The sequence below is a fragment of the Portunus trituberculatus genome, chromosome 38 (assembly GCF_017591435.1).
Source record: "Portunus trituberculatus isolate SZX2019 chromosome 38, ASM1759143v1, whole genome shotgun sequence".
Taxonomy (NCBI): Eukaryota; Metazoa; Arthropoda; class Malacostraca; order Decapoda; family Portunidae; genus Portunus; species Portunus trituberculatus.
Window position 1 is genome coordinate 112,649 of NC_059292.1, and position 18,282 is coordinate 130,930.

Genomic DNA, 18,282 nt, shown 5'->3' on the forward strand with positions numbered 1-18,282 from the left:
TCCACTCCTATGCTGATGATACCACCCTGCATTATTCAACAGCGTTCAACAGACGCCCAACCCAACAACAATTAAATGACTCAAGGCGAGATGCTATAGGACGCCTAACTTCTGATCTTTCACTTGTTTCTGATTGGGGCAGAGAAACCTGGTTTTGTTCAATGCCTCAAAACTCAATTTCTACAACTATCTACTCGACATAACCTTCCAGACAACTATCCTCTCTTCTTCAATAACACTCAACTTCCCTCTCCTCTACATTAAACACACTCGGTCTATCCTTCACTAAAAATCTAAACTGGAAATTTCACATCTCTACTCTTGCTAAATCAGCTTCCAAGAAGTTAGGTGTCCTATGGCGTCTTCGTCCATTTTCTCTCCCTCCCAGCTGCTTGCTCTGTACAAGGGCCTTATCCGCCCGTGTATGGAGTATGGCTCTCATGTCTGGGGATCCACACACAGCTTTACTAAACAAGGTGGAATCTAAAGCTTTTCGTCTTATCAACTCTTCTCCTCTAACTGACTGTCTTGATTCTTTAAGTCACCGCCGCAATGTTGCATCTTTATCTGTCTTCTACCGCTGTTTTCATGCTGTCTGCTCTTCTGAACTTGCTAACTGCATGCCTTCCCCTCCTGCGGCCTCGCTGCACAAGACTCTCTACTTCTTCTCATCCCTATTCTGTCCATCTTCCTAATGCAAGAGTTAACCAGTATCTTCACTCCTTCATTCCCTACACTGGTAAACTCTGGAACTCTCTACCTGTGTCTGTATTTCCACCTGCCTATGACTTAAACTCTTTCAAAAGAGGAGTGTCAAGACACCTCTTCGTTAACTGGACCCTCCTTTTAGATTTTTTGGTTTTTTCTCTTTCTACTTTCATCTTAACAGGGCCTGGCAACCAGCGGGATTTTTTTTTTTCCAACACTTTGTTTGCCCTTGGCCAGTGCCCTTGTAATGTAAAAAAAAAAAAAAAAGCATTTCTGCTGCCAGAGGTGATGCAATGTTTGCAACCAACTGTTTTTTTAGGCAGTTGGTCCTTAACAATGGTTATGGTGTTGGTCACAGGTAACCAGAGGGAGGATGTAATGTTATGGGGATTGGAAGGAGTCAGTTTTTAACATGATGATAATTCTACTTCTTCTGGAAAACCTATGGCAAGAAAATAAAGATGTGAAATGTGTATATCTTATTTGCTTCATTGGTGAAGTATTACATATATATAAGGCTGTTTTCCCTTAAAAGGTGGCTGCCAACTTTCATAATGACACTCATTCACACAGCTCTCTTAACTCCATGCCCCCCACCAAAGAGGAGAAAGTACTCCTGCCCTCACTTTCCTGCGATCAGCTGCACCACCAAGACAGTTTGGTCCAGAATAAGGCACTTTCACAACAAGCATCGTCTTCTATCACACATGACTGTCACACATCTGTGTGAGGCCAGTGATGTGTAGCACTTCCCCCAGAGATTGCAGGGTCATATAATTCTTCATGCACTCATAACTACTCTCCATTCACTTTTGTTATGCACAATCAGTTTTCTTCCTTTTAAAGCCTCCTTCACCTATCCATCTTTCCTTTACATGACCTGACTCACAAATTGCCACCTTTCACATTTGTTCTTACTATCTTTTCATACTTACTTCACCAACCTATCATTGCCCATTCTCTCAACATGTACTAAAAATCTCAGTACACATTGCTCTCTCTATCCTGCCCAATCTCTCATAACATCCATTCTCCTTGCTCTCATTTTAACTTTGTCCATCCTACTTATTCCACACACATACATTCCTTTGCTGCCACCTAATCTTCATTACTTTCAATCTCTTCTTATCTGCTATTCCCACACTCAAAATCTTAGCACTCTACAGTGCAGTAGGCACTACTATCACTTTCTACAATATTCTCTTTACATTACTATACTAGTAATAAATAAATGAAGATACAAAAGTGTTTTACTCTCTCTCTCTCTCTCTCTCTCTCTGTGTTCAATACTAATGCACTACAATGCTAACCTCAGGCAGATCCTGGAGGGGATTATGGAATAGCGTCACTGATGGATCCAGCTCTTCTTGAAGCCTTAAGACTTCAGCTCGCACTTCCTCTGCATGAGTAATTACAGAATTGCTCCACAGTGGACATCTATAAATAAAAATACCAAAGTAATAATGAATATTGATTATACTAAATCACTATAAGATTAAATATTGTTAAAGTAATGCTCATGCAAAATTCATCTATTACTTTTACACATACGAAAAGGTCTACATAAATTCTCTAGATAGAGATAGATAAAACTGATGATACTTTATCGTCACACATTAAATTCTAAATAATAATGAATGAATATAACTCTATTAGGTAGTTACAGTTACCAAACATAATTTAGTTATGAAGCATTTTGAAGTACAGTCAATTCTTGATTAATGTGAGTTTGAATAATATAATTTTGATTTAATGTGACTTGAAATTAAAAGAGATACGATTAAATAACACAATTTATTCTATTTAACATGGGTTAATCCAACTCGATGGTGTCACCCATGCTGTTTCAGGAGGGGAAAACTGGACTGAGACGCTCTTGGCCAGATTCTTAAACGATACCTTCCACCTTCATCAGTTGAAGGATACCATTGATACCATTCAGGAGAAATTGGTATTCTTAAGAGTGAATGCTGCTTTCCTGCAACTTGGGAAGGCAACAATCAGGCCAAATTTACCTTTGCTGTGAAGGTGAACCAAGACCCATGTCTTTGTCATTACCTTCACATGAATCTTGCCTAAATACCTATTATTATTAGTTTTTTTATGAACTAATTGACCTTAGAAACATAAAAATATGTAGGTTATTGTTCAAATAACCTATTTTACAAAAATTGTGATTTGAACAAAACCCATGAGTGGAATCCACAAAACTTATCGATAGTGCGTCAATAATAACAAAGCCTTAGCGAACAAGCAGGTCTGAGGAACAACAAAATCGTCGCCGCCAGCTTCAATCACCGCATCTTCATCTATCTGAATTCTACTTAGCTTATGATCAGTTGTATGTCTGTATTGCTTCATAAGTACCCATTTATGTAGATAGTAGGTGGACTTACCTTTTCTGTGTTAAGGCCACTACCATCTATGCTTTTATTTAGAATTGTGGTGGAACAAGGAGGCAGCGTGGTCTGGACTGTGTGGTTCAATCAGCCATGGTAATGGTAAACAAACACTGCTACCAACCACCACCAAATTATACTCACAATTTACTATGCTAAATGCACTAATAATAGATGTATGAAATATGGGATAATGTTCCTAGCATATAAAATCATACGACAAATCACGATGAATTAATAATTTTCTAATTTTACGGACAATACAGATGTGTAGGCGAGAATGTGTATTTTTATTGTTTCCGTGACCTAGTGATGTATTAATAGTTTTTTTTAAGGTCTGAGTCACAAAATCCCCAAAATAGACAGATTTCTCTATTGACCAGGAACTTAACATCCCCTTATTGCCATTGTTTTCTACAGGGAAATTATGTTTGAATAATTGATTTTGAATAACGTGACATCTCTAAGAACGTAACCCTTACGTTAATCGAGTTGACTATATGTAGATTTTATAATATGGAAAGACTTCCCAAATACTGTGTTGCAACTTAAGAATACCAAGTAGGGGTTACATCTCAGCAAATATAATGAATACATGAGTAAAGTTTCACCACAATAATGTTAGATTATATATATAATCTTGCTTTCAATTTTCCTAGAAAGTGATATTTTACTTTCAGGAAACAAATTCTTTCTTTAAACCTAAAAGATTTCAATATAATTATTAGCTATGAAACTAATAAACTGTACATTGAATGTCTGCTACTTTGATCAGTGTTAAGAATGTGAAAGAATATCATCTCTAATTCATGTAATTCTAAAAATGGAACATACCAAGGAAGAAAGTTGAATATGATACTAATATCAAGACTTCAGAATGTTGGAAAGATCAATAATTCTGTCTAATTTTAAGTCATAAAAATCCTTACTTTCTGGGGTCTTTCGGAGGATGGTTACCATCAAAGTGGTCATAGCCCCGAATTCCCTTCTTACAGATGTAACACATCATTGCGCCACATGGACACACCATTTTATTGCATCCATCGTCCTTGATAAACCTCTTGCCGCACTTCCAACATACCCTGTCAAACAAAGTTTAAAAAATAATAAATTGCCAAATTAATTCTTTTTTTTTTCTTTTCTTTTTATCTATCATATAGAAACCCATCCTACTTACACTTCCTTCACTAAACCTTAACACAAACACCTTTCATTCAGTTCATCCACTCCAGGTCTGATTTTAACATTTCATCACACACATCAAACCTATTTGTCTCTTTTACTAGTTTAATGTCCTCCACTCTCTCCACATGATAACATGTACTGATCTACTTTTCTAAATAACTCTCTCATAACACAAGTTTTTCTTATCTATTCTTCATTCTTTACCTTCATGTTACTCCACACAAACTCCTTGAACACTTCATTTCCATACATTTAACCGTTTTTTCTCCACTACTTCCTTGCTCTGTATTTCAGCACCATACAGCACAACTGGGCACAACTACTTCCTCTTACAACTTTTTCTGTGTGTATTTACCTAGTTGTAGTTTTACAGGGCCTGGGCTTTATGCTCGTGTGGCCCGTCTCCATATCTACACTTATCCAATCTTACTTTAAAAGTATGCACACTCGTTGCAGACACTACTTCTTCATCGTAAACTGTTCCACGTCTCAATACATCTCTGCGGAAAACTATATTTTTTAATATCTCTCAGACATCTTCCTTTTCTCAGCTTTTTACTATGCGATCTTGTGCTTCAGATGTCATATTCTTCTCTCAGGATCAGTTTCTCATTATCCACTTGGTCCATTCCGTTGATCAATTTATAAACTTGTATCAGGTCTCCTCTCTCCCTTCTTTGTTCCAGGGTTGGTAGATCCATAGCCTTTAGTCTCTCCTCATATGTCATCCCTTCAAATTCTGGAACCATTCTTGTAGCCATTTTTTGTAGCCTCTCCAATTTCCTTATGTGTTTCTTTTATGAGGGGTCCACACTACTCCTGCATATTCCAATCTGGGTCTTATTATAGTACTTATCAATTTCTTCATCATTTCTTTGTCCATGTAGTGAAATGCTACTCCAATATTCCTTAGCAAATTATATGTTTCTCTAAAATTCTATCAATATGGCTTACTGGTTGATTGTTTTCTTCCATCGTCACTCCTAAGTCCTTTTCCTTTTTAACTTTCTCCAGTTCTACTCCATCTCCCATCTTATAGATTCCCACAGGTCGTCTTTCACTCTTTCCCATTTCCATGACATGGCTTTTGTTCACATTGAATTCCATTTCCACTTCTTACTCCATTCCCAGATCTTATTTAGGTCTTCTTGCAGTATTTCACAATCCTCCTTTTGCTTTATAACTCTGCACAGTTTCGTATCATCTGCAAACAGATTTATGTAGCTGTTCACTCCTTCTGGCATGTCGTTAATATAAATGAGGAAAAGTATTGGTGCCAATACTGACCCTGTGGCACTCCGCTTTCTACTGCTCTCCACTTGGACTTCATATCTTTAACTACCGTCCTTATTTCTCTCCCCTCAAATAATTTTCTATCCATCTCAATGTGCTTCCTTTTAAGCCACCCTTCTCCTCTAACTTCCATAGTAATCTTGCATGTGGCACTTTGTCAAACGCCTTTTTTAAATCCAAATAAATACAGTCAACCCATCCCTCTCTCTTGTACTCTATCAACTATTCTAGAATAGAAACTCAATAAATAAGTTACACAAGACCGTCTTTTCTAAAACCAAATTGGCTATTTGATATCAATTTGTTGTCTTCAAGAAATTTGATCCATTGTTTCTTTATTATTCTTTCACACATCTTGCATATTACACTAGTTAGTGATACCGGTCTGTAATTTAAAGGTTCTTCCTTCCTTCTCCTCTTATATATGGGAACCACCTCAGGTCTTTTCCATTCTACTGGTACTGTTCCATTTTCTATTGAGCATTTTATGATGTTGTATATAGGACTTGCTAGTTCTTCCCTACATTCTTTCACTATTCTGCCTGAGACTTCATCTGGTCCCATTGCCTTCTCTTCATCCAGTTCCTTCATTAACTCTTTTATTTCAAGCTTGGTTACTTTAATCTCTTTCATATAGATTGTCTCTCTATTACTGTGGCCTCTCAAATTTGGATTCCTTAGTAAAGACCTCCTGGAATTTTTAATTTAATAGTTCTGCCATACTTTTGGGTCTTCCACCATCCTGTTCTCTCCTTTTAACCTTTCTATTGTTTCTTTTTGCCTAATTTTTCCATTTATGAATCTATAGAACAATTTTGGTTGCTCCTTACATTTTTCGACAATTTCTTTTTCGAAGTTCTTTTCCTCTTCCTTCCTCACCTTAACATATATATTTCTCGCTGCCTTGAAGTTTTCCTTATTTGCTGGATTTCTATTTCTCCTCCACCTTTTCCATGCTCCATCTCTTTTCTCCTTTGCCCTAGCACACCTTGCATTAAACCATCTTTCTTTCCTTCTTCTTTAGGTCTATATTTGGGACATATTCCTGACTCCTGTTTTGTATATTTCCAAAAATAAGTTATATTTGTCTTGCATTGTCTCTGAGTTTTCCATCTCCTCCCAGTCTACGTTTTAAAATAGTTCTTGAGATTCTCAATATCAGCCTTTCTGTAATTTAATCGGTCTCCTTTGTATGAATCGTCTCTATCTTCCTTTCCTCTTCTATATCTATTTCTAATATTGCATGGTCACTCTTTCCCAATGGGCACTTATATCTTATATCATCATTCATTTGTATACCCCTTGTAAAACTAGGTCCAATCTCGCCAGCTCGTCGTTTCCTCTGAATCTTGTGCATTCCTTTACTCTCTGGTCCATCATATTGTCTATCATTAGGTTCAAGAATCTTTCTCCCAGGCTTCTTCCCCATACCACTTTCATAATTTTCCCAGTCCACTTCTTTACAGTTGAAATCTCCTACTAATATCACTTTTCTCCTTTCTTTAACGATTCTCGTTAGACTCCTTATTGTGTCATCTATCATGTCTTTATATTCTTGATTGGTCCATGAATTTGTTTTGGTGGCACATATGTTACAATGATTGTTAACTCTTTTTATTAATATGCATCTTAATATACAATACTTCTGCTTTTCCTTCCCACATTCCATTTGGTTTATCACTATCTCCTTCCTTAACATAATCATGACTCCTCCTCCTCCTTTACCCACTCTGTCTCTTCTCCATACATTATACCTATTATCCAAGTCTATTTTGATTGCCTTATTTAGTTTTGTTTCAGCCAGGCATACAATATCTGGATTTTCTTTCTTTATGTAATCTCTTAATTCTAGTTTACTTGATAAAACCCGTCTATGTTCGTATACATCATTTTTAGTCTTTTGCCTTTATCATTTTTAGTTAAACTTGTTCCACTTTTTTCTCTTCCTTCTCGTTTATATACCATTTCCTTATCCTGTCTCCTAGAATTCTCCAAAAATGCCTTCTTCTCCTCTTCTGACCTTTCATTATTCTTTTCCTTACTGCTGCTGCCAGTTCATTGTATATCTTCCTTTCTTCCTCATTTCTATTTTTCTTTATATAGATATCCTTGCAGCCTTCTGTTTCTCTAAGTTTTGTTGTTCTATATAATATTTCTTCTGTTGCTGCTTGTGATTTTAGTAGTATTTTAATTGGTCTTGTTTTTCCTTCTTGATATGGTCCCATTCTGTTTATTTCTTCTTCTTCCTCTTCCAAGTTCCGCTTATCTTCGTCATATAGATTCTTCAGTAGGTCTTTGACTGATTTCATTTCTTCTTTTTCTCTTTTGGTCTATATTTTATATTTTTTCTTTTATTCCAAATACGACTACACTCTTTTTTTTCTGGAATTTCTCTAACTAAATTTTCTTTTGTCTTGAGGACTCCTATCATTTTGCTTGTCATATTTTCTTCTTTTCTTTAAGTTGTTCTTGAATCGCCTCCTGAAAATCAGCCTTATCTTTCTTATCTTGGACTCTCCATGCTTGTACTTCTTTTTAATCACGTTCTGTACTCTTTCCTCTTCCTTGTTTACTAGATCTTTCAGCTTCTCTTTTCTTTCTCGGCTTTACCGAGTCCTTCTTCCATCTGCTTTTTGTAGTTAGCTACTTCCTTTTTAAGTTCTTCGTTTTCCGCTCTTAGCCTAGCTTCGTTTTCTTCCACTTTTTTATCCTTTCTCTCAGTTTTATAAACTCTTTATCCTGTTCTTCATTCACTTTCATTTCCATATTCTCCTTTATCAATTTATCTAGTTTATATTCAATATTTAACTCTCTTTAGTAGTGAAGTAGTCGTCGTATCAAAGCCTTCGAATACACGCTCACCCTCACCAGCATAGTCATCATCAGCTTTCCTTCCCTCTCTAATCTCATGTCTGTATTTTGATGGAATCTCTTTTTCACCCATCATTCCTTAATAATTGATTGCATGAAGAAAAATGAGTCCACACTACCTGCCCAGGCCACTGTAAAAACTGTACAACCGGTATGTAGTGAAGATCAGATGATTGTCAGAACGGCGCCAGTGCATCCTTCCTCTACCGTGTCTCTCGTGTGTGTGTATTTACCTAGTTGTATTTACCTAGTTGTAGTTTTACAGGGCCTGGGCTTTATGCTCGTGTGGTCCCGTCTCCATATCTATACTTATCCAATTTTTCTTTAAAACTATGTACACTCTTTGCTGACACCACTTCCTCACTCAAACTGTTCCAAGTCTCAACACATCTTTGCGGGAAACTAAATTTTTAACATCTCTCAGACATCGTCCCTTCCTTAGTTTCTTACTATGCGATCTTGTGCTTCTAAAGTCATATTCTTCTCTCAGGATCAGTTTCTCATTATCCACTTCATCCATTCCGTTAATCAATTTATAAACTTGTATCAGATCCCCTCTCTCTCTTCTCTGCTCCAAGGTTGGTAGATCCATTGCCTTTAGTCTCTCCTCATATGCCATCCCTTTAAATTCTGGAACCATTCTTGTAGCCATTTTTGTAGTCTCTCTAATTTTCTTATGTGTTTCTTTTATGGGAGTCCACACAACTCCTGCATATTCCAATCTAGGTCTTATTTTAGTACTTATCAATTTCTTCATCATTTCCTTGTCCATATAGTGAAATGCTACTCCAATATTCCTTAGCAAATTATACGTCTCTCTGAAAATTCTATCAATATGGCTAACCGGTTGATTATTTTCTTCCATTGTCACTCCCAAGTCCTTTTCCTTTTTACTTTTTCTAGTTCTACTCCATCTCCCATCTTATAGATTCCCACTGGTCGTCTTTCACTTTTTCCCATTTCCATGACATGGCTTTTGTCCACATTGAATTCCATCTCCCATTTTTGCTCCATTTCCAGATCTTGTTTAAGTCTTCCTGTAGTATTTCACAATCCTCTTTTGTTTAATGACTCTGCACAGTTTCGCATCGTCCAAAACAGATTTATGTAGCTGTTCACTCCTCTGGCATGTCATTTATATATACGAGAAAAGTATTGGTGCCAATACTGACCCCTGTGGCACTCCGCTGTCTACTGTTCTCCACTTGGACTTCATATCTTTAACTATCGTCCTTATTTCTCTCCCCTTAAGTAATTCTTCATCCATCTCAATGTGCTTCCTTTTAAGCCACCCTTCTCCTCTAACTTCCATAGTAATCTTTCATGTGGCACTTTATCAAAAGCCTTTTTTAGATCTAAATAAATACAGTCAATCCATCCTCTCTCTCTTGTACTTTATCAACTATTCTAGAGTAGAAACTCAATAAATTTGTCACACATGACCGACCTTTTCTAAAACCAAATTGGCTATTTGATAATATTTTGTTGTCTTCAAGAAACTCGATCCATTGCTTCTTTATTACTTTTTCACACATCTTGCATATTACACTAGTTAGTGATACCGGCCTGTAATTTAAAGGTTCTTCCTTCCTTCCGCTCTTATATATGGGAACCACCTCAGCTCTTTTCCACTCCACTGGCACTGTTCCATTTTCTATTGAGCATTTTATGATGTTGTATATTGGACTTGCTAGTTCTTCCCTACATTCTTTCAGTATTCTGCCTGAGACTTCATCCGGTCCCATTGCCTTTTCCTCATCCAATTCCGTCATCAACTTTTTATTTCAAGCTTGGTTACTTTAATCTCTTTCATATAGACAGTCTCTCTATTACCCTGTGGTCTTTCAAATTTGGATTCCTTAGTAAAGACCTCATGAAATTTACTATTTAACAGTTCTGCCATACTTTTGGGTCTTCCACCATTCCGTTTCTCCTTTTAACCTTTCTATTGTTTCTTTTTGTCTTATTTTTCCATTTATGAATCTGTAGAACAATTTTGGTTGTTCCTTACATTTTCGACAATGTCCTTTTCATAGTTCTTTTCTTCTTCCTTTCTCACCTTAGCATATTCATTTCTTGCTGTTTTGAAGTTTTCCTTATTTTCTGGATTTCTGTTTCTTCTCCACCTTTTCCATGCTCCATCTCGTTTCTCCTTTGCCCTAGCACATCTTGCATTAAACCAATCTTTCTTTCCTTCTTCTTTAGGTCTATATTTCGGAACATATTCCTGACCCCAGTTTTGTATATTTCCAAAAATAAGTTATATTTCTCTTGAACCGTTAATGAGTTTTCCATCTCCTCCCAGTTTACGTTTTAAAATAGTTCTTGAGATTCTCAATATCAGCCTTTCTGTAATTTAATCGGTCTCCTTTGTATGATTCATCTCTATCTTCCTTTCCTTCTTCTATATCCATCTCTAATATTACATGGTCACTCTTTCCCAATGGGCACTTGTATCTTATATCATCGTTAATTGGTATATCCCTTGTAAAACTAGGTCTAATCTTGCCGGCTCATCGTTTCCTCTGAATCTTGTGTTTTCCTTTACTCTTTGGACCATCAAATTATCTATCATTAGGTTCAGGAATCTATCTCCCAGGCATCTTCCCCATACCACTTTCATAATTTTCCCAGTCTACCTCCTTACAGTTGAAATCTCCTATCAATATCACTTTTCTCCTTTCCTTAATGATTCTTGTAAGACTCCTTATTGTGTCATCTATCATGTCTCTATATTCTTGGTTAGTCCATGAGTTTGTTTTGGTGGCACATATGTTCCAATGATTGTTAACTCCTTTTGTTAATATGCATCTTAACATACAGTATTTCTGATTTTCCTTCCCCAAACTCCACTTGATTTACCACTATCTCCTTCCTTAACATCATCATGACTCCTCCTCCTCCTTTACCCACTCTCTCTCTCTCCATATATTATACCTTTTATCTATGTCTATTTTATTGCCTCATTTAACTTTGTTTCCACCAGGCATACAATATCTGGTTCTTCTTTCTTTATGTAATCTCTTAATTCTAATTTACTAGATAAAATCCCATCTATGTTTGTATACATCATTTTAATCTCTTGTTCTTATCATTTTTAGTTAAACTTGCTCCATTCTTTTCTCTTCTTTCTCTTTTATATACCATTTCCTTATCCTGTCTCCTATAATTCTCCAAAAATGCCTTCTTCTCCTCCTCTGACCTTTCATTATTTTTTCTCTTGCTTCTGCCACCAGTTCATTGTGTCTCTTCCTTTCCTCCTCGTTTCTATTTTTCTTTATATATATATCTTTGCAACCTTCTGTTTCTCTGAGTTTCGTTTTTATATAGTACTTCTTCTGCTGCTGCTTGTGATTTTAGTAATATCTTAATTGGTCTCACTGTTCCTTCTTGATATGGTCCCATTCTATGGATTTCTTCTACTTCCTCTTCTAAGTTCTGTCTATCCTCGTCATTCAGATGTTTTAGTAGGTCTTTACTGATTTCATTTCGTCTTTTCCTTCTTGGTCTATATTTAACATTTTTTCTTTCAGTCCAAAAATAATTACACTCTTCTTTTTTCCAAATTTCTCTTACTAAATTTTCTTTTTCTTGAGGACTCCTATCATTTTGCTTGTCATATTTTCATCTCTTTCTTTTAACTGTTCTTGAAATACTTCTTGAAATGATTCCTTGTCTTTCTTATCTTGGATTCTCCATGCTTGTACTTCTTTTTAATCACGTCTTGTACTCTTTCTTCTTCTTTGTTAACTAGATCTTTTAGCTTTTCTTTTTCTTTCTCGGCTTTACCGAGTCCTTCTTCCATCAATTTCTTATAGTTCGCTATTTGGACTTTTAATTCTTCATTTTCGGTTCTTAGCCTAGTTTCGTTTTCTTCCACTCTTTTATCCTTTCTTTCAATTTCTGGAGCTCTTTATCCTGTTCTTCATTCTCTTTCATTCCCATACTCTCCTTTATCAATTTATCTAATTTACGTTCGATAGTTAAGACTCTATCAAATAGTGAAGTTTGCGCCGTATCAAAGCCTTCAAATTCTCCTCCTCCCTCATCAACATTGTCATCATCAGCTTTCATTCTTTCCCTTGTCACATACCTGCATTTAGATGGAATATCTTTCTCACTCATTATTATTTAACACTGTATTCATGAAAGGAAAAATGAGTCCACACTTATCGCCCAGGCCACTGTAAACACAAACAAAGGTAGTGAAGATCAGCTGATTGTCGGGAGCGATGGTATGTGTGTGTGTGTGTGTATTTACCTATTTGTGTATTACAGGGCCCGAGCTAAGCTCTCTGTGTCCTGTCTCCTTGTCCACTCCTGTCATATCTCTCTTTCATCTGATTGACACACACTGCGTCAACGACATCACTGCTCAGTTTATTCCACTTATCAATACTACGATGCGCGAAACTGTATTTTCTCACGTCATTTAGACAGATGTCTTTTATTAATTTTTTTCCATGTCCCCGGAGATGATTATTTGTGGTCACGTTTATCAACTCTCTGTCCAATATGTCAATCTTGTTTACCAATTTATACATAGTTATCATGTCTCCTCTTGTTCTTCTCTCTTCTAATGTGGTCAGCCCCAGTTTCCTCAGTCTAACTCCCTGAGTCCTGGTACCATCCTTGTTGCCAGCCTCTGTACCCTTTCCACCTTCTTCACATTTTTCTAACTGGGGTCTTATTAAGGTACATAATATCTTCTTCATCATTCTTTCATCTAGGTAGTGGAATGCAAGGCCAATATTTTGAAGCATGTTATATGTTTTTCCAAATATCTTGTTAATGTGTTTCTCCGGTGACAAAATGTTTTGCACGGTTACTCCTAAGTCTTTCTCCTCATTGGTCTCTTTAATTTTCTCATCACCCAGCCTGTAATCCCTGTTTGGTCTGTATCTACTTCTTCCCATTTTCATAACATGGCTCTTGTTTATATTAAATTCCATCTGCCACTCTTTACTCCACTCATATATTTTATCAAGATCTTCCTGTAACTTGTTACAATCTTCTACATTCTTTACTCTCCTCATAATTTTAGTATCGTCTGCAAACATGTTCATGTAACTGTCAATTCCTACTGGCATATCATTAACATAAATCAAAAACATGATGGGACCAAGCACTGACCCTTGTGGAACTCCACTGGTTACCTTCTTCCACTCGGACTTCCTTCCTCTCACCACTGTTCTCATTTCTCTTCCCACTAAGTAATTTTCCATCCATTTTGCTAGTTTATCATTTACTCCTCCAATCTTCTTTAGTTTCCACATCAGTCTATTGTGTGGTACTTTATCAAAGGCCTTTCTCAAGTCCAGGTAGATAGCATCCACCCATCCTCTCTATGTTGTAGTATGTCAGTCACTCTTGAATAAAAACATAATAAATTGGATACGCACGATCTTCCTTTTCTGAAACCAAACTGTCTTTCACTCAGAATGTTTTCACTTTCTAGATACTCACTCCACTTAGCTTTAATTACTTCTTCACATACCTTGCACAATATACTAGTCAACGATACTGGTCTATAATTTAGCGGTTCCATTCTACTACCATTCTTATATATAGGCACAATGTCAGCTCTTTTCCACTCTTTCGGGACTAATCCTGTTCGTATGGAGGTTTCCACAATATCAAATACGGGGTTCAACAATTGATCCTTACATTCTTTTAGCAACCTCCCAGATATGCCATCAGGCCCCATTGATTTATTAATATCCAGATTGCTTATAATTTTCCTTACATCTTCCTTAGTAACCATGATGTCCTGCATTTGCTTTATTTCCATAGGCCTTCCTCCCATAAAATGCTCCTCCTTTGTAAACACTTTGCAAAAGTTGTCGTTCAAAATTTCAGCTATATCTCTAGCATCCTCATATACTTCTTCCCATTTTTACCTTTTCTATTGCCTCCCTTATATTTAGTTTTCCATTTATGAATTTGTAAAACATTTTGGGTCACTATCACAGTTTTCCACCACCCTCTGTTCATATTCCTTCTGTGCTGTTCTCCTTACTTCAACATATCTATTCCTTGCTGTTTTGTAAACTTCTCTTGATAATACATCACTGTTTTTCTTAAGTTTCTTCCATGCCTTTTCTTTGTTCTTTTTTGCTTCTTCACAATTTCTATTAAACCACTGTTTATTATTTAAAGTCCTCTTTCTATGATATGGCACAAACTTTTTCACAGCAGAGTTATATAAATCCATAAATTTATCGTATTTCAATTGCATATCCCTTTCCTGGTATACCACGGACCAGTCAATTTCATTAAAGAACTCCCTTATATGGTTATAATTTGCCCTAATATAATTTAATTTTTCCTCACTGCGTTCCATAATCTTATTAGGTTTAATTCCGTATCCAGCTCAAAGCTTAGGACATCATGATCACTTTTCCCTAAGGGACATTCATGTTCAATTTCCTCTTTTAGAGAGATGCTCCTGGTAAATACCAAATCCAACCTTGCTGCAACATCTTGTCCCCTGCACCTTGTTGGTGATCTCACCCACTGTCATCAAATTATTTGTTGCTACATTTAACAATTCCTCTGCCAACTCACCACCGTTCACCACTTCGTAAAGTCCTCCCACACTATTTCTTTGCAATTAAAGTCTCCAACTATCATCACTCTATCCTTTCTGATGAGTTCTTGCTTCATTCTGTCTAGAGTATTTATCATCACCATTTGATATTGTTCATATTCCCAAGCACTGGTTCTGGGTGGTATGTATACTGTTATAATATTAATGTCCCTCTTGCCATCTGTTATAAGCATACTTATCACTTCCTCATTTCTCTTACTATAGTTCACCTCCTTCACTATCAGATCTTCCTTAGTAAGAACCATTATACCACCACCTCCTTTATTTTTCTATCATTTCTCCATACTTTGTAGTGTTTTACAACAAACCAGTCTAGCTTTATTTCGGGCCTTAACTTTGTTTCCACCACACACATTATGTCCGGTTCATTATTTCTTAGGTAATCCATACATTCTAGCCTCTTAGACAGAAATCCATCTATATTCATGTAAGTCACTTGTATTCCATTCCTAGTCTCTTTCTTCCATGTAATGTCTATTCCGTCTGTTTTATCCACCACTTCTTTAGCCTCCCATTTCTCATCCTCCAAAAAAACTTGGTCTCTTCCTTCTCTGTTCTTTCATCATTCCTCTCTCTCACTTCAGTTACAAGCTCTTTCATTTTCATTCGTTCATCCTGTGACATATTTCTTCTTATGTAAATTGTTTTGGTTTCCTCAGAGTCCTTAAGTTTCCAAGCCCTCAGCTGCCACCTGAGACTTTAATTTCAATTTTAATGGTCTATTCTTGCCTTCCTCAAAAGCTCCTAATCTCACACTTTCTTCTACCTCAGCATATAGGTCCTTTTCCTCTACTGAGATCTTATTCAGTAAAGACTTAATCCTGTCATTTTCCTTATCCCTCCTATCCTGCCAGTTCCTGTTAGTTTCCTCCCTCAATCCTGTTATGATCACGCATTTTTTCTTCTTTTCAGCAATATCTCTCACCACATACTCATTTTCCTTAAGTGCTATACCATTTCACTTTGCGTAATCACTTTATTTTCCTCTTCCTGCTTTTTCACTATCTCCCTAAAGGACCTTTGTACCTCCTGATGTTCATGGTTTACTTCTTTCATCCTGGCATCAATTAGGTTAAGGCATTCCTCCTTCTTCAAGTCCCCTTCTGATATTTTCTTCTCCATTTCTAGGAGTTTAGCCTTCATCTCTTTACATTGTTTCCTTAGTTGTTGGTTTTCTTTCTCCATTTCTACTTTTTCCCTCAATAGCTCTTTGTTCTCTATCGTTAACAAATAGATCTCTTTTTTGAAGGAATCATTCTCGGCTAGAACTATATCCAGTTTGTGTGTGTGTGTGTGTGTGTGTGTGTGTGTGTGTGTGTGTGTGTGTGTGTGTGTGTGTGTGTGTGTGTGTGTGTGTGTGTGTGTGTGTGAGAGAGAGTGTGTGAGAGAGAGAGAGAGAGAGAGAGAGAGAGAGAGAGAGAGAGAGAGAGAGAGAGAGAGAGAGAGAGAGAGAGAGAGAGAGAGAGAGAGAGAGAGAGAGAGAGAGAGAGAGAGAGAGAGAGAGAGAGAGAGAGAGAGAGAGAGAGAGAATGTTAATATTTGAGAGAAGAATGTGCAAATATACCCTAATTAGTAGTTACACAAATTTGTTTAGCATGGAAATCCCAAGAAAGGATGTACTGGCCCTTTAGGAGATATGAACATAATGCTGAACTGATGTTGAATAAATGTATGCTCCATTTATAAGCAAAGTACTTTGTTGGTACTCAGAAAACAGCCTTAAAGGGCAATAATTCAAACAACATAATAGTTATAATACATGCAAACAAACCTGCAAGAATCCTTCATACACTCCGGATTGAGACACTTGAAAACTTTATCTTCTGGATTTGGCATGATGGTCTGAAAGTTACAGAAGGGACATGCCACCAAGTCCTCAATGTCAGCAGCTGCAATTTCTTCCAGTTGCTTTCGTTCCAAAATTTTTGAGAAGACAGAAGGCTTCATCACTTTCTGGAGGGTTGTCAAGGAAAACTCATCCTTGCACTCACCCTCAAGACATCGGAAACGTGTCCTTCCTTGTCCAATCTCTTCTTCCACAAACCTGTATAGATGTAAAGAAATGTGCACAAATTATATGGATGTATTTGTAAACATAAAGGCTTGCATATATAAATATTTCAATAAAAGAAAAATTCTACAGAAGAAAAGTTTAAAGCCTTAGGATATGGGAAAACAGAATATACTTAAGACACATAGATGCATATAAGTGAAATGAAAGTGTATGTACAAGTATAACAGCATTTCATTGTTGTGCATAGATCTGATAATGACACTTCTCCAGACTTTTGGTGTAATGCCACTAGTGTTAATAGTTAAATGTATGTTAACCACTGAAGCACAGAACATAGCAAAGCACACTTCCTTATTTCCAATAGGTTGTAGAAGAGTGAAAAGGATGTGAGGCTGAGCTGATTGGGACCCCATCTGAACCTGAGAGAGAGAGAGAGAGAGAGAGAGAGAGAGAGAGAGAGAGAGAGAGAGAGAGAGAGAGAGAGAGAGAGAGAGAGAGAGAGAGAGAGAGAGAGAGAGAGAGAGAGAGAGAGAGAGAGAGTTTACCTATAAATTTTCTGCGGGAGATGAGTTAAACTTGTGGTGTCCTGCTCACTTTCATCCACTCATCACACTTTTCCTCGAAACTATGAATATTACTTGCTCTCACTATCTCTCTAGGTAGTTCATTCCAAGTGCGAACAGCTCTCGCTGGGAAGCTATACTTCCCGATATCAGTCGTGTATCCCGGCAATCTCAGCTTGAACTCATGACCACCTCTTGTTCTCCTCTCAGTGTCTAGCTCGAGGAAGTCCTCTCGGTCAATCTTGTCCACCCCCTTCACGCATTTGAACATCTGAATCATATCTCCTCGCTTCCTTCTTTCTTCCAAAGTTGGCAGCTGCAGGGTATGCAATCTTTCTTGGTAATCCATATCTTGCAGGGTCGGTACTAACTTCGTTGCAGCTCTTTGCACCCTTTCTAGCTTCCTTGTGTGCTTCTTTAGGTGCGGTGGTGTAGTGGATAAGGTGGTGAGCGTGGGATCGGGCAGACGTCCACGTGTAGGTTCGAATCCCACCACATACAGCCTTAAAACACTTTGCCATTTGTTGAGTGGTTTAAAGTTACCTACATATCACCATGATACCCAGGTTCTAGGTGGTTACACTCAAGATGAGCTTGGGTGGTGATATGGGCCCTAATATGGGTACCACTATAAATAAA

General features: G+C 37.1%; 1 protein-coding gene across 1 annotated transcript in view; it reads right to left on the reverse strand.

Annotated features, from left to right (window-relative positions):
* The window catches only part of LOC123514554, a 61,637-nt gene that overhangs the window by 14,287 nt on the left and 29,068 nt on the right, over positions 1-18,282 (reverse strand). The window contains exons 7-9 of the mRNA XM_045272494.1: positions 16,838-17,110; positions 4,037-4,189; positions 2,019-2,145 (exon numbers count right to left, since the gene is read on the reverse strand). Coding sequence (XP_045128429.1) covers positions 2,019-2,145; positions 4,037-4,189; positions 16,838-17,110 — 553 coding nt within the window. The remainder of the gene's footprint in view (positions 1-2,018; positions 2,146-4,036; positions 4,190-16,837; positions 17,111-18,282) is intronic.